This window comes from Lissotriton helveticus, chromosome 12 (assembly GCF_964261635.1).
Source record: "Lissotriton helveticus chromosome 12, aLisHel1.1, whole genome shotgun sequence".
NCBI lineage: Eukaryota > Metazoa > Chordata > Amphibia > Caudata > Salamandridae > Lissotriton > Lissotriton helveticus.
The window spans coordinates 864476500-864498447 of NC_136073.1; the positions used below are offsets into that span (position 1 = coordinate 864476500).

At 42.9% G+C, this 21948-nt stretch overlaps 1 protein-coding gene across 6 annotated transcripts in view; it reads left to right on the top strand.

Annotated features, from left to right (window-relative positions):
• Nucleotides 1–21121, top strand: part of LRRC25 (leucine rich repeat containing 25) — a 109432-nt gene extending 88311 nt beyond the window's left edge. For 5 of the 6 annotated variants that reach the window (XM_078668229.1, XM_078668227.1, XM_078668231.1 and 2 more), the window contains exons 2-3: nt 15111–16038; nt 18443–21121. In XM_078668229.1, coding sequence (XP_078524355.1) covers nt 15116–16038; nt 18443–18593 — 1074 coding nt within the window. In that variant the 5' untranslated portion in view covers nt 15111–15115 and the 3' untranslated portion in view covers nt 18594–21121. Of the gene's footprint in view, nt 1–6556; nt 6619–15110; nt 16039–18442 lie in introns of those variants that run through there. The other variant, XM_078668230.1, reaches the window with a different exon arrangement.
• Nucleotides 21122–21948: the final 827 nt, after the last annotated feature.

The following is a 21948-nucleotide window of genomic DNA, read 5'->3' on the forward strand; positions in this document are numbered from 1 at the left end:
CTAGGAAGAAGCCAAAGGGACGGCTTTCCGAAGTCCTGGCCACACTGAACCCCAGGCATTAGATCATCTAAGGAATGAACTAGGAGAGGATGCAACCTAGACATTGTCTTCACTGCAATGCCAGCGTAACTCTTTTGAGGCTCTAGCCTTTGCTATTCTTGACCCAGAATCCACACACCATGAACAACACAAAACCTCTTCGCAAACAAAGGCGCGTTTTCTAGAACCTCCAATTGGACACACTAAAGAAGCCTTTGGTACTCCTACATCCTGAGCATAACTTTGAGTAAACAACAACACGGTCTACACACAGAATGTTAGCATCACTTGGAAAGAAAACATCATCTCCCATGCCTCCTGAAGATAAGGTGCACCAAAACTCTATCCTTCCAGGCCCTGTAAAAATTCAGCAAAAAGACCAGAAGACAAGCCTTCTCCAGATAATCTTTCATGACCTGGAACAACATCAACCGCATCTCACTAACTCTTCACACCTGTACTTCACACCTGTGTGGAGAAGTGTGGTTCAATGGTTAGAGCGGCAGACCCTGATGCAGAGGTCTGGCCCGGGACCAGGGTTCAATTCCCGCCTCGGCAGGACTTGGGCTCAATTTCCTCGAACCTGACAATTCTCGCTTCGGTGCCTATTCTAATGATGGGTCCCACGCTGCAATTCTGGCCAATAGCTTGCTTAATCTCCACAACGGCCCCAACAGCACTGGGATGCCTGGCTTCACCTTGGGGGTGCCCAGGAGTGGACATTTCACAGGGAAAAGCCAGGAAGGGTTCCACAGCGGTATGAGTGCAGCGCCGGGACGCCCCGTTGCTGAGGCAGCCGTGCGCTTTAAGTACAACACATTTACATTTACATTTGCTTCATAGAGGTGACAGCATCTATCTTCATCAGGCCACTCGTGTGCCACCAATAAACAGCCTGCTTGCTCCGTTAGCTGTGAGGTCCAACATCAAGAACATTTTCTCATCTACTCCATGATTTTGTGCGCAACCTTGAATTGTTCCAGATGTGATATACGGCGCTTTGTAAATACCTATCTAAGTTTGTGCTACAACAGCATCAATATATAGGCATTTCAACGCCTCATAATAAATCCCACAACTTACTATTTTTACACACTATCAGGGTTCACATTTAGAATTATAATTAAACTTTCTCAACAAAATCAAATAAGTGAATCACACCACTGCCTCTAGAAAAAAATATGCAGGTTGTAAACTGCGTGTAATGTATTCCTTGTAAATAAAGTATAAATCATTATCCTTTTAAATACAAGATTATTATAATCCCTTTATAGATCCAGTTTGACTATCATCGCTTTTGTGAAAAGACCTTTCTAAGCGCTAATATTTTTGCAAGACAGTGCTTCAGCCTTGTTTTCTCCTGTCTTTACCTAGTTTAAGGCACACCCAGTAGTGGCTGCTACCGAACAGGGGTGGCAGGCAGGAGAAGGGGGAATAAAAAAATTATAAAAGCACTTACATTTGTACAGCCAGCCGTTACCTCTCCTCCGACCTCTTCTCCCGCAGCAGGAAGCACACAGTCTCCCAGAATCCCCTAGCCAATCACAACGCTGTGTTACTGAGTGTTTGGTCTGAGTGCCGTGGTTTGGCGATAAGACACGGGCTGGGAGGCTGTGCATTTTCTCCTCCTAGGCTGTGTGATACAGCCTTGTGGAGAACATGCTAAGTGCACATGACTGTTTGGCCGGCCCAAGTGCATACCACTCCTCCCCCAGATCTGAACAGCCCAACCAACTGAGCCAGAATGTAAAATATAATGCTAATAACATTACTTTATTATCATTTTATTTTTCCTTTTTAAACTGCTCAGTGAGCAGTGGTGCGACGCTCCTCCGCCTTAGCGCAGGAGCAGCTGCTGGGCACACCCAGTGCTTTAAACGAACAGTTGTGCCAGGTATGGAGTAACTCCACTTATTTAATGTGAAAGGCGGTATAGTAGCACTTCTCCGATAGTGATGGAGTACTGTTAATGGAAGTGTTCAAGCACTTCTAAGTAGCAAAAACATACTCTGAAATACTGAGTACCTGAACCTCTGTACTTCCACTTGAAGCATGGGTTACCACCTTTGAACATATAACTCAACAAGCATCCTGGGCTCACAGACAGGCCGACTATACCATGATGTAAGACTCAAAATGTTCTAATGTAGAAACTAGTTGAAACACAGGAAATATGAATGACAAACTCAGGAAGTGAAACCGGGATTCCGTTTTTGCATAATGCTATTATTGCGCCATTAGGGGAAAATTGAGAGTTTCGGCAGCTAACAAGGCGGTCACAGAGAAGTTGCTCGTTGTTGAGTTTCCTGCCAGGGTGTAAGGTTTTTCCACCAATGTGGTGGTGGGCCCGATTCACAGAACTAACTTAAGGCAAAATCCTAAACTTACTACCTTTGGTATTCACAGAAGGCATTTATTAGTTGTAAAATTAGGATTTTGTTTGACTTAAGTTTGACTTAAGTTTGACTTAAGTTTGACTTAGGACAGACTCCTAACTTTACTACTACTAAATGCCTTCTGTGATACCAAAAGTAGTAAGTTTAGGATTTTGTCTTAAGTTAGTTCTGTGAATCATGCTTGGTGTCCCTTATTAGAGAAGTCACTTTGGCAAGTAAAGCTCTGGCGAACATTCAACCAAAAGAGGTCGATGATGGTGGAATGTTCACCACCAAATATGCGGGTATATGTACCGCCAAAGTCAGGGGACATTGTCAATGGCCAAATATCTGGTCAGGCTATCATCTTGTTTCTGTCCCAGAATGCTAAGGAGACCAGTCTTTGTTTTCTATGAAAGTCCAGAGTGCTTCAGATTTTTTCAGAGTTCATACAAGTGGATCAGCATTTGGATAATTGTAAATCAATACAATCAATACATTTGTAAAGCGCGCTACATACCCGTGATGGTCTCAAGGCTCTGCACAATTGGAGAAGTCGACTGGAGACATATTGCCTACACTAAATAGGTTAGGTATACCACTGGATGTACAGCTATGTAATCCATTGTTTTTGACAATTCTCCAGACAATGAACTCTTCTTTATCATAGTTTAAACAATGAAATACTTGGTATCCTTGTCGCTTCAGCTTATTAATTTTAAACAAACCACGCTATATTCCTTTCGTGATCGGGTTATTTATTCACCCTGTTTATTTTCAAATTCTCATCTTTTTTTTGGATAAAGGACTGTGGCCTTCACAAAGGGACGCAAACGGTTTTTGACATATACTGAACACATTTACATATATCACAATTATCACATATCACTACAAGACACAATGAATTTTCACAAATAGATAAGACTGTTGTGTTACTTCTTACAATATACCCACGTGAAAAATGCTGCTACTTCAATTGAAGTAGGAGCATTTTTCATGCCTCTATTCTCAAGATAAAACTTTATTGATTACAGACGTGAACGCTGAATAGTGTGTGTACGCTCACCATCCAAAACAGGAAAGAAAGGAGGAATAAAAAGTTTTTTTTACCATATTGGCAGGTATGTATAAAGAAAAGCCAAAGGTAAAAGCTGATAGAATTTAAGGTGACAGCTCAAATGAGTGATAGGTGTCTCAATTTTTGTTCATAGGTAAAAGCCAATGTGGGAGATTAAGATGCCCTGATGAGGAATATAGCGTGGTTTGTTTAAAATTAATAAACTGAAGTGACAAGGATACCAAGTATTTCCTTGTTTAAACTATATATAAGGGCCCTACTTGGTTCCGGTCTATTGGGCCCATCCCCCCATTTGTAACTCTTCTTTATCATGCCATTACTTTAAAAATCTATTTAATCAGTTGTATTCTCATGTCTTTTCAACTTGTCTCTAAATTTCGCAACAGCAGATTTAGGAGTGCACTCCAGGATTAGGCGTGTTTTATGATTCTTGTAATGAAAATTCCAAGCTTGGTAAATTAAAAAGTGTTGCTTATAGTACATATGCTTATTTCTCCTACTGTAGGTGCCCTTCCAGCTCATTAGATTGTTACTCATAAAATAGAGGTTCTGGTTGCTGCTGCAGGGCACATGCACTCCTCTTGGTTTGGGTAGGGAATATCAAAGCCAGAATATCGAAGGATCACAATATAGTGTCACTTGTCCTTACTTCAGAACCACTTGGAAAGATGTGAAGAACTGGACCCTATGCCCAGCTCTTGATAATGCTTATCGGCAAAACACACCCACTTGAGTTTCACCTGTACCAAGCATCACAGCTTCATTTCTTTTGGCTTCTCGGTTTGTTATAATTTCTGGCTATGGACTTGTTTACGTTGCTACATATGCCCTAGTTCCGGGAACAAGAAAATATGGTATCCACCAGTTGTAAAGCCGAAAGAATCACCACCCAAGCAGGGAGCACTTTTTTCACGCCTGGAATGAACACAGAAAACTCAATAATTGGATTGATAGAGGTCAACAGTTTTTGTGTTTTTTTGGGGGAGTTTTATATAGCGCAAATTAGACCCGAAGGTGTCAGAGCTTCACATGAGCACCAGTTACTTTACAGAGGGACACATTCATTTTTAGGCACAGGGAGATTACGTGATTTGCCCAGAATCACAGGATGTTGAGCGTCTCTGCCGAGACTCAAACCCGGTTCGAGGTTGACCACCCTAGCCGTTAGGCCACATCCTCTCCCCAACAGTTGATGACCACAAATTCATCTTCCATGACTACGTATCTCAAGAGAGAGATCACAGATGTGATCATTACGAAACACTGTTACCGGTCACCACTATCCCTTTTTTTTTAACAATGTGGCTCTATTTGATCATCACCAGATTTAAAACAAAAAAACAGACAATCACAGTTGGCTAATGCCAACAATGCGAACTTTGAATCAAGACAATCAATTTCACAACTTGGGTCAGCGCTGGGACGCTTACGGGCAGCTATGCGCTTTAGAAATCTTATAAATAAATAAATAAGACTTCACACACTGTTACTTTCTGTTATTGTTAGGTTTTAATTTCCTACATTCTGTTTACATCCCTAAATGGCATCATGCTGCATTTTGTTTCGTTTCCGCGAGACTGAGTACAATTGCGGAACCAAATTTTTATTGACTTTCAGAAATGAGACTTTCCATTATGCCCAATATCGAAACATAAGATGATTATTCTTTTAAAGTTCAGGTATTCTGAAAAAAGAGGACCATGCAGATTTGTGTCAGACTGTACTGCAGATTCTTCTACTGATCAGTGTTTATTTGCTTATCATGGATAGTGTCTCATTACTGTTGTGCTTTGCAAATGCTTATATATTCAACAATAAATACCTCCTCCACCAGACACCAATTCGTCATATGACCAAAGGCAGAGTTGCACAATCAGTCGTACTCCTGCCCCAGATGCGTTTGCTTAACACTAGTCTGTAGGTCGTGGTGTGTATACTAACAAGTTTGCGAAGGTCTAATCTAGCTCCCAATAGTGGAAAGAGTGAAAAAATGTGTGAACAAAGAGAGAGCGCCTCACGGTAGTAACACCCAAGGGGGTTCCTGGCATGCAATTGCCAGTTTACCCACTTCTCCTCATTGGTCGCTCTCTCTTCGTAGTGAATAAAGAACAGATAAAAACACAAAAGTAATAATAAAGGTGAAGTCCCAACTCGTATAAGTGCCGTGTATATAAACAACCTATCTATCCACTCATCTAAATTGAAAGTAACAAAGTTGGTGTGTGCACCTAAAACCCCTGCAATGGCCAAAAGGCGAAATGGCCACCACTGCTAAAATGTGGAGCAACTTACTGGCTATAGTGACTTTATTCTGCTGCTGCAAGTAGTCCAGAGTTAAAAATGGTTCATATTATACCATGTTTGTATGATGCTGACATGTTTCATTGCTATAACTTCAGCAAATTCGTCAGCGCAAACTCGGGGTTCTGATATCAAATTTTGTTTTTCTTAGTTCACTCGACCTGATGGCTGCCCGTTACTGCATACCAGCAACCATCAGAGGCTTTGAACACCGTGTCAAATGATCACGTGCTCACTGGCGGCGCAATTTAAATTGTTGCCCCCGCTACCGAGAGTGCTCGGTCAGAAACGCTTTGCAAATGCTTGCCAAATTTGACCGCCCATGCGCTTAAGAATGCATCCATCATCATCATATCTTCCCTCAGACTACAATTCATGGAACGGTTGTTTCCCAATTGCCAGAATACTGAAATAATTGTCACGATTCGCTCCCTGTGTTCTCGTGTCCACCACCAGGGGGCTGAACTGTGGGACTCTCCAGTGTTCTAATATGCTTCCTGACACTCCCCTGCATGCATATCTTGACTTACAGCCATTTGGACACTATTTGGGAATTGACATCCATTCCCAATCCATGCCGGGTTTTGTGAAAGCCAGCCTGCTTAGACTTAAAGCCAGCCTACTCATGCCTGAAACTCCATTACCCAGAATTCCCTGCTCACTGCTTTGTCTCCACCCCCTGCAGGCCAAGGATGGGTGGAGGAATTCAGCTCACCTGTGGCTGGCTGCTGCTAGCCTGCTCACACCAGCTGCATGTGATTACTGTGAGCTCTTTTAAGCCCCAGCTCCCTTCAGGCAAAGGTTGGTCATTGTAGCTGTTTACCGGTAAGACCAATCCTTGTTTCCAGAGTTCCCTGAGCTTTTGCTATTTTTGTTTCCAGAGTTCCCTGAGCTTTAATTATGCCTTGTTCCTGACCTGCTGCTGTTTTCCCTGTTCCTGAATTAGCACTGCCTGCAGTGCTACCCTGACCCCATAGCCTTAGTATTCCTTGTTCCTGAACTGTAGCAGTTTCCCTTCTCCTGAATTAGCACTGCTTGCAGTGCTACCTTGTTTCCTGATTTCCTGAGCTATAGTTATTCTTTGTTCCTGGGCTTATCTATTTCTTGTTCCTGATTTGCACTGCTTGCAGCGCTCTCTTGACTCCTTGTTTCCTGAGCTGGAGCTATGTACTGTTTCCTTGAACCAGTATTGCCTGCAGTGCTATCTTGACTCCTGAGCTCTAATAATTTCCATGTTCCTGAACTAGCACTGCCTGCAGTGCTACCTTTACTCCTGAAACTTTGGTAGTTCCCTGTTCCTGAACCAGCACTGTCTGCAGTGCTGCCTTGACTCCTGAGCCTTAGCTCACTTCTTGTTCCTGCCCCAGCACTGCCTTCTATGCTACTTTGTTTTCTTGATTCCTTAACCTGCACTATTTTAGTATACGCTTGTAGCCTCCCCTTCTCTATATTTGTTTCCAGTCCCTGCCTTTCTTCCCATTTCCTTGGTTCCAGTTCTAGTTTGCTGCCTTTTTATTCTGCTGTCTTACTTCTGTTACCTTGTATATTTGTTACCTGCTTTCTGCCAAGTGTGCCCTGTCATTTCCTTCCTTTCCTGTTAAGCATTCCTCCTTGCTAGCTCCTTGTCTATTGTGCTTGTGTTTAGTTCTACCCCTTTGCCGTTACTGCCTTGCGCGTTCCTGTTTGATCGCCAGGATCCGTGGGCTCCGCTGACTACCTAGGTGGTGTTTCTTGTTCACTGTGAGTTTTGTCTTTGAGTTACATTTATAACATCACTATAGGTATAAGCTCCACAGACCCTGCCTTTGCATGCATCTCCTACATGTGGGTATTTGCAGTCAGTATCTGTAACCGCAATTGCGGGTAAGAAACTTACTGAGCTTTAGTCTTACCATGTGGAGCTCCTGAGTGCTTTACCCCACACCCCCCTTTATTGTTAATGTTGTATTTTATATATGTCTTGCACGTCCGTCCTGGGTGTAGTTAGTCTGAATGCTAAATTGCCTTGTGAGTGCCCTTCCTTTATGAGTCTTACCCATCTTGTTCACTTGTACAGGCTTCCCCTTTGGATCCCTCTTTCTCCTCTGACTCCCTGTATGATCCTGGGCAGTGCTGTACTCCTCTTCCTGTGTAAGTTTTCTGCCCAGTCCTTGCCCAAGTCCCTGACTGTGTTCCCCACATAGTCCCGGACAGTCCCTGACCAATTCAATGCCTTTAATTCGAAGTGCGCAATACCATCTGAGACTCTTGGGAGGCAATTTTATACCCTGGAATAGGATTTCAGAATTTTCCCACAGCCATTGGAGAGTTGAACATGGAATTGCTCTGTTGACAGCATCACGTAAGATACATTGAGCTTAGTGTTTAATATGTAAAAATATATGGGCCAGGACCCATGTCAGGAGGCCCCTGCTGCTTGCGCCACCCATTGCTCCGGCCAGCGCTCCCTATCAATGGTACCAACACAACTACTAACGATCACACTCCCTCAAGTGTGATAATTCAGACTTTTCCAGGCCCCATAGATATAAGAATGGCTTGGGTGGTAGGTATTAGTCAATCCTAACGTACATTTTATTAATAAACAACTCTTGTGGTGCATAGCTCTAAATCCATACTAATATTATAAAGAGACAGCCCAAACCTTTGAGGCGGGTAATCTCAGTAACCACAGCACCAATCACAACACCCAATACAGCATTGGAAAGGGCAGTTGCAGCAGAAGGACGTAGGCTATGCAGACACCCACCATATACATTTAAAAGGTAAAAGAACCGTGCCAGCAAAGTAGTCCCTTGTGGGCGTGTCTGCGTTGTGCTGGGGGCGTGACAAATGCTGGGGGCGTGACAAACGCTGGGGGCGTGTGCTACGTTCCGCCCTTCATGCCATGTGGGCTGTAGATACAAAATAATCATATCGTGTGCTGGGGGCGTGACAAACTCTGGGGGCGTGTGCTATGTTCGGCCCTTCATGCCATGTGGGTCGTACATACAAAATAATCATATCGGAAAAATAATACAAGGCTCACATTCGCAGCTTGCGCCGGGCCTCAAGCGAGACCACACGCGAATCAGCGTGTCTGCGGGGAAAATTACTGCAGCGCCTCCAGCGCGCTGTCACTCAACTGTGTGCATAAATTCATTTACACACAGCGACCAAAAAATGCACGGGAGCAAGAGCGTTCAATGGGCGTCTGCGTTCAGCTGGAGGTGCGCCAATTACGCAATTGCGCCGCATCAATGGGCGTCAAACAGTGGGCAAGGCAATTTCGGATTGCACGGGAGCAAGATGCGTACACAATGTGCGCGGCAATCGGCAGCCACCAATCACCACACATTCTAAAAATAGGATACCAATCGCGCACCTGGACGTATGCCTTCAATGGGCGTCTGCGTTCACCTGGAGGCGTGGTAAGTAACCGTTCGCTCGACTCCCTTGGGGGACTGCCCATTGTTTCACACATACTGGGGACGAATGCAGTGTGTGCCTTGGCCTGGGTGCGTCTCAAAGGGCCGGATGTGTGTGCCTTGGACTGGGTGCGTCTGAAAGGGCCGAATGCAGTGTGGGCCTTGCCCTGGGTGCGTGTCAAAAACACTCGGGCCGAAGACAGTCGGTGTGGGTCCTAAACAAATAATAAGAGTGGGTAAAAACTTTCAAGGCTCACACTATTCTAATTGTTATACGTTCGCCGCTGGGCCTCAAGCGGGGGCACATGCAACTGAGCGTGTCTGCGGGGACAATTACTGCAGCCTCTCCTGCGTGCTGTCACTCAACTCTCTCATTAAATGTAAATTGCCCTTGCCAAATACACACATTGCACACATTCTATTTCATACCCGGACAACGTCGGGACGGGCTGCTAGTTAGATAAACAGCGCCACCATGTGGCAGACCGTCTGTTAGAAAGGCGACCCCGGGGGAGGCAGAAGATGTCTGACTGACCACCCCTAGGTCCACCTCTCCGTCAAGAAGTAGCCGAGCGTTACTGAGAGGCCTCCTGGGTGAGGGCCCTCTCCTAGGATCGTACAGCAGAGTAACCACAACACTACAAATGGACACCACACCAGAGGTCGAGTTTGTAAGCTTTGTCAGGAAATAAAGGCTGCTGGTTCTCAGCGATATGTACAAGTAGATCGAGGGATCTTTAAAGTCTCGTAAAAGGGGGTCAGGGTAGCGGGACAGTCTCGGTTGGGGAGTAGGACGGGATACCCTGCGCACAGCTCTCAATCCTCGAGCCGGGGGTTCCGAGAGGTCGAGCCGCGGCAGCGCCAGCAGGCTCTCTAGATGGTTCGGCAAAGGTGGGCCGCGGCAGCGCCAGCAGGCTCTCAAGATGGTTCGGCAAAGGTGGGCCGCGGCAGCGCCAGCAGGCTCTCAAGATGGTTCGGCAAAGGTGGGCCGCGGCAGCGCCAGCAGGCTCTCAAGATGGTTCGGCAAAGGTGGGCCGCGGCAGCGCCAGCAGGCTCTCAAGATGGTTCGGCAAAGGTGGGCCGCGGCAGCGCCAGCAGGCTCTCAAGATGGTTCGGCAAAGGTGGGCCGCGGCAGCGCCAGCAGGCTCTCAAGATGGTTCGGGAAAGGTGTGCCGCGGCAGCGCCAGCAGGCTCTCAGGGTCTCTTCAGGTTACAGGCAAGGAGTTCTTCTGGTGTCGGCCGTGACAGCGTCAGCAGGGCTTCCAGTCCAGGATACAACTGCCGTCCTACTCCGGGGCTGGCCCAGATATAGGACTGGAGTCCTTTGATGTCCGGACCCTCGCGCCTGTGGGGCCAGAGGGGCCGGGAAGAGGGTGTCCAGACACCCAGCAGGGGGGTGGAGCCAGCACCCAGGGATGCCGGGGGCGATCGATACCAGGCGTCCGGGGACGGTTGGAGGCCCATCGAAACTCCCCTTCCTCCGGGATCTGTCGAGTGGCCACTCGACCACCTGGGTAGATCTTGGCGCCTCGATGTCGGGGCTTCGCTGGGGCCTGGGCCGGGGCCGAGGCCACGTGTTCGTGACGTGGTGGTCCCAAGATGGAGTCGGGCGAGGCCTCGTGCTCAGGACGTGATGGGCCCATGATGGAGTCAGGCCGGTGTGGTGGCCCGTGGTGGTAACCGGACCGGTAGTGTTGGGGCGTGCAGGATCGGGCGGAAGGGGCCGCCCGGGGCTCTGTGGAGGGCCGATGTCGTCCGGGGCCCGCCACGCGGGAGGGGTAGGACCACGCCACGAGGCCGGGTCCAACACCGTCTTAAGTGCCCATGCTGAAAATTGAGTGCGGGTGCTGAGCATCGGAAACCACTGGCTCAAATTAAGCACTTATGTAGCTCCTATGAGTTTGACCGCATTACTCTTATCCACAACACTCTCCACCACTGGCTCAAATTAAGCACTTATGTAGCTCCTATGAGTTTGACCGCATTACTCTTATCCACAACACTCTCCAGTGACTTCCCATTGAAGTCAGGAGGTATTTACCACAGAACTGCTCTAGTGTACAATCCTCCTCATCCTGGAGTCTCCAATTTTCGTACTCAGAATTAGACATCTCAAGGAATGTCGATTCAAAGCTCCAATACTCTTGTCTTGGAGCCTCCTGCGTTTATTAATCAAGGCATTCAAGGCATTCAGTCCTTTTCTGGTAGTGTGCTCAAGATATGGATTACTTCTCAACGTCACAACTCTGCAGAACAGCACATCTTGCCATATCTTCGAAACGTAACTAATCACCAATGTGACTCTGGGCAATAGCTCGCTTAACCTTCCCGACGGCCCCCAGTGCCGGGACACCTCTCCGGAGGTAGCTGTGTGCTTTACAAATGCTGGTATTTCATTTCATGTCTTCTGCGGAACCAACATCTACAAGTCTAAGTAGCTAAACAGTCTATCGCCTTTTCCTGGTGCTGAGAGCCCCGTATCGGCTCTTACTCATTTAGGGTGGAGACTTATATTAGCTATAGTCTTTATTATATTTCCTGAAGTATTATATTTAATTCATAGTCATCAAGCCATCTCGAACACTAAGATCAAGCAATAATCTGCTCCTAGTGGTGCCCCGCGCCAAGAAAGCGAGGCATGGGAATAAAGCGTTGTCAATTGCAGGGCCCACATTATGGAACAGACTTCCTCTGTCCTTAAGACAGTGTACTGAGCACTTAAAATTCAGAAGGCAACTGAAAACTGTTTTATTTAAAAATGAGATCTAGCATCTGCTCCAATTTCTCATCTTCTGTTTAGCCGGCACCAAAAGCGCAGAGATACTCCATCTGGAGTCGATTCAAGCGCTATAAAAACCAGCAAATAAATAAATAAATAAATAGTGTTTAACATATTTAGGTGGTTATATCAATCTTTTTGTTACATTGTTCCCGTATATATTTACCTAGCTACCTACTTGATTTATATTTTATGTCTTTATATTGTTTATGGTTTGCTCACAATGTTGCTCTTGCAAAATGGCCCTTTTAGTAACATTTAAATGCCTTTTTAATTTGGATTCTTTTTAGAGGTTAGCATTAAAAGAGCATCCACCAGAACTTGACGGACGCTGAGTCCTTCATCCTTTCAGTTTTCCTACCTCTTTTAAAGGTGGGGAAGCTCTGTGTTTCTGAGAGCAGTCATATCCGGCTCTCCCACCGGAGACCTCTTTACTGATGGTATACTGCCAAATGTTATGCCGTCAGAAGGTGTGCCCATTTAGACAGTCTTTCCACACCATGTTAGCCCTTTTTTCAGGTCTGGCATTGGCCAAGTCTTTTGATTTTGCTAAATATGTATAATACACTTATTTGCAGGGTGTTTTAGATAGCCCTCTTCATCCAGAGGTCTGGACAGGAGAATAGAAAACAATCCCCCCTGCGTCAGGGATGCCGCTTTCTTGTTTCCCAAAAGCAAAAATATACTTTGGGGGCTTGTATATGGAAAGGGATAATGCTGACTGGCCCACCATGGCATGGCAGACAGGCAGGCATTGCATATTTTCAGTAAAAAGGCTCCTGCTCTGTTGTCGTGAGCTCTTTGACGAATTAACCTTCCAGAACTCTTACAAATTAAAGGTTTTTAATCTTTTATCACTAGTTGTTATGCTACGAATGCTCTGTGAAGCACTTGGGCTAGGTTCCTTACCCAAACTATATAAAACTACAAAACTAAGTAAAAAAAAATAGAGTAGGTTGAGTGGTTTGATCTCCTAACTAATCAATATAGGCCACTTTAGAAGTATGCATTTGAACTCTTAGCCAAGTCTCTCAATCTACCCAGTTCTGAGTAGGCAATTAATTAGAAATTTACTTCATTACTGTCACTAGTGTCCCATTGCTTTTTGGTTTGCAGAGCATATACTGTCAAACAGTGGAACAGATTTAAAACCTGTTCACACTCTTGCGTGGTGAAGATCACATGTCAATATGAGAATCATTGTCAATACTAGAATCTAAATGTAAACTATTATGTTACTGATGAAAAAGGTTTCACAATTTGAAACTGAGATTTAAAAGAGTTCAGAATAGACACTGGATTTTAGATTCGTATAATCTTCTTCTTCTTAAATCTGTTTCGGAACGGTATATAAATTATGTTCCTACTGGAAATAATCTCTAAATGTGTTTGTCAGAATATGGTATTCAGAAATAGTCGGAAATAAATATTGTGTACTAAACATTGTTTACAAAAATATAATTTCATCAGTTGTAGATTTAGATTTTCTGCTATTAGCTCCAATGTGGAGAAATTTTTGTAAACAAAGTTTAGGACATGTTGTTTTAGTTAAATGATATTTAGACCACGAGATGCTGGTTCCATACTGATCTGACCATCAACATAACATGTCATCAGCATCATTGATGAAAGTTGGCAACACTGGCAGCGTGGGCCATTTCTCTAAGTAAAATATTGGCCCCATGCACTTGTCGATTTTTAAAATCATGCACTAATGGTAAGTATTCATTTTAAAATAGTGATTGTGCCATGCAAAGAGTTTGGGGCCATATGTATCAAGGAACCAATTTGCGATTCTGTAATAGCGATTTTTAAGAAATCGCTATTTCAGAATCGCAAATTGGTATGTATCAAGAAAATCGCAATTTTGTAGCGATTTCTTGATATTCCTTAATTGCGAATTCGCAAATTGCGAATTTGCAATTAAGGAGTACTTTCCCATTCATTTATATGGGCCAGGAGGCCCATAGGAAGGAATGGGAATTTTTTCTCAATTTGCGATTCGCAATTTGCTAATCGCAAATTGAGAATAATTTTAAGGGTGCAGGGGTGTCCAAAGGACACCCTGTTGCACCCCTGAAATAAGCATAGGTGCACATGTGATGCACATACATGCCCTAAGGACATGTATGTGCGTCACATGGCACTTTGAAAAATGCAAAAATGTGCATTTTTCAAGGAATTCGCAACTTACCACCAACGAGAAGTTGGTGGTAATTTGCAATTCCTTAAGGCCATTCAGCACATTTTTTTGGCTTCTTACATTGCATTTAAGGAATCACAAAATTTGCGATTCCTTAAATGCAATCGCAAAATAAGGAATAGCAAATTTTGTGATTCTTTATTTTGCATGCAGATTTGTGTGATACATACCATTTTGCGAAAATGCGTTTGCAAACGCCGAAATTCTGCGAATTTCAGCGTTTGCAAACGCATTTGGGCATGATACATATGGCCGTTGGTATTTTAACGGATTTTATTTCTTTTTCAGCATTTTACTTATAATATTTCTATTTCTATTAATAAACCTACATTGCAGGAAAGCGACAAGCAAATGTATTATGTTCAGCTAGGTGGTTGAATTTTACCACACCTATTCTTAAGAGCAGTGACATTTGAGTTGTCTATAATGTAACTCAGAACCCTAGGTGAAAAACAAACCTGTTGTTCACTTTTTAATCATCTATAATGTTATGTAATGTATAGTCCCTGAAAAGGTCACCCACTGCATCAACAGCTATACAAGAGGGGAGGGGCTAATGGGGAAACCAAACATAACAAGGTCTCTCCTCCCTGTCCCAAATGTAAAAGAAATACCTGTCCCCTACTGAACCCCTCCCTTGCCTTCCCACTCTCTTCTCAAAACTGTTCTCTCTGCATCATAGTTAAAAGCCAGTGCTGCTCTGATAGGCTCACAAAGAGTCTAGTCAGAGCTGCCTGGAATTCCAATATTAAGTACTTTTACTATTAACAATGTTTGTTTCCCACTGTTGGTACATCATTGCTGTGAATGACCAGATTTAGAATCTAATATCCTCGTTAGTAGGGCACGGTGACAGCCACAGATAACAATGACTTTATTTTCAATATATACATTGCTAATTCATGTTTTTCTTATTTGTATCTTACAGATAAGATGATGGCGGTATTGATACTGGTGGTTTTAATTCATCTGATAACATATACCAATGGAAACTGTTTCACAGACATTGTTTGTGTTGAGAAGTTGAACTTAAATAACATGGCCAAAAACTGCCCAATTTTGGATTGGTCAGAATTTTACAGATGTGTAAACATTTCAGAATTAATTATTAGTAGTAATAACATCACACAAATTGAAGGTTACCACAAAACGAACCTCAAGCGACTCTCCCATCTCGATTTGTCCTTTAATAAACTGAAACATCTGCCAAAAGGGTTTTTGTTCCAGGCCAAAGAGCTGACAAAACTCAACCTCATGAACAACTATCTTTTAGATCTGCCAGAAGATTTTTTTAATGCTTCAACTAAACTTCAGATCTTACATCTGGAAGGAAATCCAATATCATCTGTCCCCAGTACCATCATCAAAACCAACTTGGTCAACTTGACAGTGGATTGCAGATGTGACGTAACAAAGAGCGTTGTGGGATTATTTTCACGGTCTTGTCAAAGTGCCACATTTAATGAGTGCAAGAAAGGTTCATTCTACTGCAAGTCAACAAACGAGTGGCTCGATATCAATATTTTCTACACTGAGAACTGTTACTCCTCAAGGCTTCTTGCAGCTTACATCTTTATACCCCTTGTGATAGTGGGGATCATTGCTGTGGTTGTTCTCATTGTTGTTGTAAGGAAGAAGCGAAAGTTATCAACGTTTGAAGCCAAGTCAGACCTCAATGCGTCTCCGGCTCAAGCTCAGCCCAGGTATACAAGCAGAAATTTGGAATACCTCCCAAAAGAAGGTTCAAGCAACTCCAAAGCCCCGGGTAAAGCATATGAAAATGTTTTTATTGGCCAGCTCCACCCTCCTCCTACAGGGCAGTATGAATGCCTCGACAGATCCCAACAAGACACAAGGTAAGAAACATGGATGTAGGTTTTTATACCCGGCTTTTTTAAAATGTGATGGGTCCTGCCAGCTCTAATGCCATGTACCTAAATTGTAACTTCATTAGCATAAAAATATTTTAATATTGTATGCCACTCACATTCAAGTTGGTCTTGTTTACAATATATTTTAGTACAATGTGGTCATTGCAGATATGTCCAATGTTTTTCTCCTGAGTGCGTCTCGCAAAGGGCCGGACAGCAAAATATTGAGATTAAAACATTGACCTAGAAGAATATTGACTGTAGAATTTCAACTTCCACGATAACATCTAAGTAGGTGTATATATAGGTAAATGTAGATTATCTATTCTTATTTCCACATCTAATAAATAAATATATATATATATATATGCACACACACGCATGCGTGTGTATATATATATATATATATATATATATGTGTAATTTCAAGGGAAGCAGATATGGAGTTAGGAATAGTAAATCTATACCATATATATATATATATATATATATATATATATATGTATATATATGTATATGTGTATATATATATATATATATATATATATATATATATATATATATACACACACACACCTTGATGATGTATTGCAGCTGGATGTCCAGTACAAAACAAATGGGTCTTTAGGCGGCAGAGGAATGGCTGCGGAGCAGAGTTTTCCCTGTTACAACACTGGGCTGCCTTTAACTGCCAGTCTTAAAAAAACATAGGTCTATAACTATTTACCACTGCTAGAGGCCTCAACCAGGGAGTTCTCTTGTAAGCAGGGGACAAACCGCACTGAGAAGAAGCAATAATTGTTTCCCACTGCAGGATCCCATTTTAACTTTCATTATTTAAAAATATTTTATATCTGGGAGTTTAAAAAAAGGTTTACAAAGTTTCAAACCATATGAATTGCAACTTTACACACCCCTAGCCTACACCAAAAACCTTAAGATGCTTGTTATTAGAAACAAGGCATATGAGAACATTAGAATGGCTTGGATCAAATCAAGAATCTTATATGGCAGAGTGAGAATAGTGGCAGGTCCAACATTGCAGCATTGATATTTTTGCTTTTCCCAGTTTAGAAAACACTGCCTTCAATGAGCGTTAAGTTGTATTAGCCAAATAGCCCTTCGGCTCAGTTTATTCCAGTCACAACATTTTCTCTTGCCCTTTACATGCCTTCCCCTGTAAGACAGTCTTAGGATTCAAGTGAGGGTCTGTAATGTCAGATGGAGTCCAAGACAGAAGACCTATCTATAGGGGACTAGATACCGTGTGAAGCCATAAGAGCCTGCTCCCTGTTCCTGCTAGCAAAGCAGTGGCGACAAATATATATCATGATAGCAAGCCCCGCTCAGAACATAACCTGCCAAAGGCTTTTTCACATATTCATATCACAAGTTAGGAGCTTGGGAGAAAGTAAAAACAAGGCATTAGAATTTTTTATTATTGTATTACTTTAGGCAGAAAGGTTCTTCCGCCTTTAGTTTTAAGTTTCAGAGCTCTAAGATACACCACAAAATACAGATGTAGCTCTCAACAAAGAACGTACAAGAGAAATCTGCAACTAGATTAATGCATCACAAACGTGTTGCCTGTACAGCGCTGAGGTTCATCCAAGGCTTCCGTTACCGCAGTCGCTGTACTGCAGCTGGCAAGAAAGCTGGCCTGCGTAGGCTGCAAAAGATTATGTTGATCGACATGCATAGAGAGCTGGTTAAAAAAACATGTTTTAGTAATTTAGCCAGATAAAGGAGCTGTGAGATTGATCTGTAATTCTCTGAATTTTCAGAATCTATAGATGTTTTCAGAAGCGCAATAATGTAGACTTAGTTTAATTCACCTGAAATAATACAAAACAAAAAAGGAAGAATTTCTAATGGACATCCCACTCCTATGTTCAACCAGTAACGGACACTATGGAACTTGTAAGAAGTGTTCACTGTAGAGCCTGATAGTTTACAGCCCTTTCATATTGGATGGAAGTCACCGCTAGAAATATTCCTTTGCTCTGATCTTGATGTCTGTAGTGTGTACTACTCTTCAAGATATATATTGTTGGGAGGAGCAGGCACACCGAATGCAAGGCCATAAAAAGTTGCTTATCTTGAAGTACAGTTCTCCAGCATTTGCATCTTTCCTAGACTTGCATGTTTAAATGATTCCCCTTAATCAGGTTAGGAATTCTTTCCAACCTGACAACAGAAAATGATTCAAGCTGTGATTCTATGAAAGATCCAATGCTGGAGAATCATTTTTAGCTGGTATATCATGGCGGAGGTGACGGTGCTGTAGGGTTTGTATAAAGCATGCATATTCATAGTGAGTCTTTGCATTTCTCCATTATGCCCCTTTTGTACTTATACTTCTGTCTGTTTTCTCCACTTTCTACAATAGAAGCCATAGTGTCGAAGAAGACTATTATATGCAGTGTGATACCAACGAAGGCAACCATCCTATTTACGGAAATACAGAGCAGATGTACTACAATTATTCTGGCCCGCAAAATCAGCCAGACGATGATGTCTACATTTTGCCTGACACCTAATCCTGGCAAAACTTTCAAGCAGAAACTCTGATGCTTATAGTCCGCGCCAATGAGGAATTCCAGTTTGCCAATACTCTGCTCTTTTCTTTACCAGAAACTTGGAAGAACCTTCAATGACTGTATTCCGTTTATCTTACAATTGACCAAAAATGGTGCAGATCTGTCAAAGGGGGAGAAGTATTGACCATATCGCCTAGATTCTGTTTTCAAGCCTATACGGTCAAACCAATTGTCTTTTTTTTTTTGTCACTTCTGGGACAACTCGAATTATGAAAACAAGTCGGTCTTCGAAACAGCAATCTTCTGTAGGAAATTTATGAAGGTATTATATTGGTGATTCTGAAAAGATCGGCTTCTGGAGTGATGATGAGAAGGACATGCAGTATGGCCCTATTTTAGGATGTAATGCTTTTGCCCAACCGTTTGAGTGTTTGCTGTATGTCTAAATACACAATGTTATCCGGGGAAACAACTTCCCCTCTTTGTGCCACAATGTCTCAATACTAGGGTGCTCAGGAGATCCAGCGAATATGTAAATTTATGAATCAATGATCAAGGCTTCTCCATACAGAACCAGATAATCTACATGGCAATAAAAATATAATTCAATTGCAATTTAAATGGACATCTGTGGGTCTACTGGACCAGCTTTAGTTTGAGTTTTAGGCCCTTTTCAAGCCTCAAACCATTGTAGAAAAGTGTTAACTTTTAGGGAACTGAACTATTTAGGCAAACTCTGCTTTAGAGGTTAAAACAGCTTGTCACGCACAGTGGCATGTATAAAGCTAACTGAAAAAAGAGCAATTAGGGAAAACATGCAAAGCTTTCAATTTTGGAAGGGGAGAGTGGTTTACGATATCTCCACTGGGAGTCCTTAAAAGCTGAACATTAATGCTTCCATTTCGTTTTCTGGCACTTGCCTTCTCTCCACACTCACCCTGTTTTCAGTTATCGGCCAATGTCAATGGCATTATGAACTGTTTGTTGTTTGAGATGCAAGACTAAATAAATAAAAATTATAAAACCAAACACCCACGAGAAGTTTACATCTACTGCATTGTTCTGAAAGTGAAAGATCTTCTGTGTCCTCAAGATATCCCCATACCATGATATCCCAATCTCATGATATCCCCATCTCATGATATCCCCATCTCAAGCGGTATGGCTTGGCATTGTATGAGGCTGTGTTCTATTTTGTAATGGCTTCGATGAGATATGTCGCGATATAGTCTTCGATATAGAGTGGCGTCATGCAGCGTGACGACATATGAATTATGTTGTGTGGGATATAGTGAGAGGCTTGCTGTGATGGGTTGTGTTATATGGAAGAGGAAAGGTGGCATTGTCAGTGATCCTGTGGTTAATAGGTCTGCATGACATCATCTGCACGACTTTGTTTTACATAGTGGTTATAGCCACATAGGTGGTCTATTCTGGAAGCTGTACTGAGTTTGGTGGTTAAGGGTTGTTTGTTGTGGTTTAATAGTTTTGAGCAATTATTTTGAGAAAGTATGGTGTTGTATTTGGTGAGATAGTGATTTGTGCTGGTGTACGGTGGGACGTGTTGAGATGTTTTTTGTCTGTGACAAAATGCACCTTCTCGCTTGTAATAAATAGTCTGGTATGATGTAGTGCGAAGAAAGCTGGTCAGAAGACGATATGGCACTTATTGTATTGTAATTGCATTTATAAGGCGCTTACTACCCCTGATGAGGTGTCGAAGAGCTTTTTCGGCGAGTAGCACGCTACTCCGGGACCCATAGAGGATTAGTGTTGAATGAGAGGAGAACGCAGAAGGAGAAAAACAGTAAGAGCTGAGGAAAGTGAGGGCAGGGAAGGAAAAGAGTGTATGTATGATGACAAATAGGAGAGCCAGGACTAAGGGAGTGCGGAGAGAGATGAGACTTGGGGAAGAGAGAGAATTGGCAGAGCTTATCTTAGTGTGAGGAGAAATGAGATAAAGGGGGAAAGGAGAACAAAAGGAGAGAGGAGGTAAGGGAAGCAAAAGGGGAGAGAGCGAAAGGCTGGAGGGTGAGGTATCGATCAGGACAGAAAAGAAGGTGTAAAGAAGATAGAAACGAGGTTAAGGGGAAAAGGAAAGAGAAGGGGATACGAAAGGATGGTCTGAAAGGGGAAGGCACAAGGAGGTGAAAGGAGACTGGAAATTGGGAGCAGGGTGGAAATTAGGGCACGGGAAGATTGACCGAGTGGAGGGAAGAAGGAGACGAAAGAGAGGAGAGGTTATATGGTGGAATTGGAAGGAAGTAGGAGATGAGAGATGGGAGACAGAGGAGAGAAAGATGAGCTGGGGAAGAGAGAAGAGGTGAGGCAGCAGATAAAGTGGTTAAAAGAGAGGAGAAGATAGCCTAAAGGAGGAGGGAACGGAAGAGTTAAGAAGACAGAGAAAGAGATACATGAGTATTAAGATACAAGAGGGCGGAAAGAAGAAAAGAGATGAGCAATGTGAGAAAAGGAGGATGAAGCAGTCAGTGAATTTCATGGAGTGGTACCCTGTCTTAGATCAAGAGCTGGCTGGCGTGATGCCATGAGGCGTGGCTGCATGGATGTTGTCTAGGGTGGCAATGTGTGATTGGTGATTTGGGGTGCGAGAGGATTTGTGATGTGCGGTAGAGTGATGTCCTGTTGCGTGATGTGGAGGGAAAAATGTGTTGAAGAATGCGCTTGGTGCAAATAATGTTGATAGACTTGTTGTGAATGTATGTGTAGTGTTTTATCCTTTTCCAATGTACAATGTGTTTGTAATTTTGTCGACCCAAGCAATAAAATAGTCACTTTTCTTATTGAAATGATATAATCCTCTTTTCGTCGCTGCCTGTACCTCAAAATATTTCGGTATAAAAACAATGTTCCTAGACTGTTTCTAGTTGATTTTACTTCTGAACGTTATTCATTAAGTCAATATTTATATGCATGGTACACATCGAAATCAAAGTGCATCCCCGCCTGCAAAGGATATAAACTACCCTCCATGCGCCAGGGTCGAATTCACGAGCACTCTTCTTCTTCACACTACCCTTGGAGCAACCCTTCTTTCTGTTTTGAAGCATTGTTTACAGTGATCTGTTATAATAACTGTGAAATTAAACAGTCACTATTGGAACTATTTTTGGTGATTGTGTGTCATTTTGAGGATATATATTTAATTCAATTGAGACTTGAATTCGAGTATATTTAGGATGTAAATTGACTTCTCTGTGTACCGTGCATATACATTTTTACTTAATGAATAACGTTCAGAAGTAACATCAACTAGAAACAGTCTAGGACCATTGCTTTTTATACCGAACATTACCATGTCCGTGGTAAATATGGGTCACCCCATTATTTCATAATG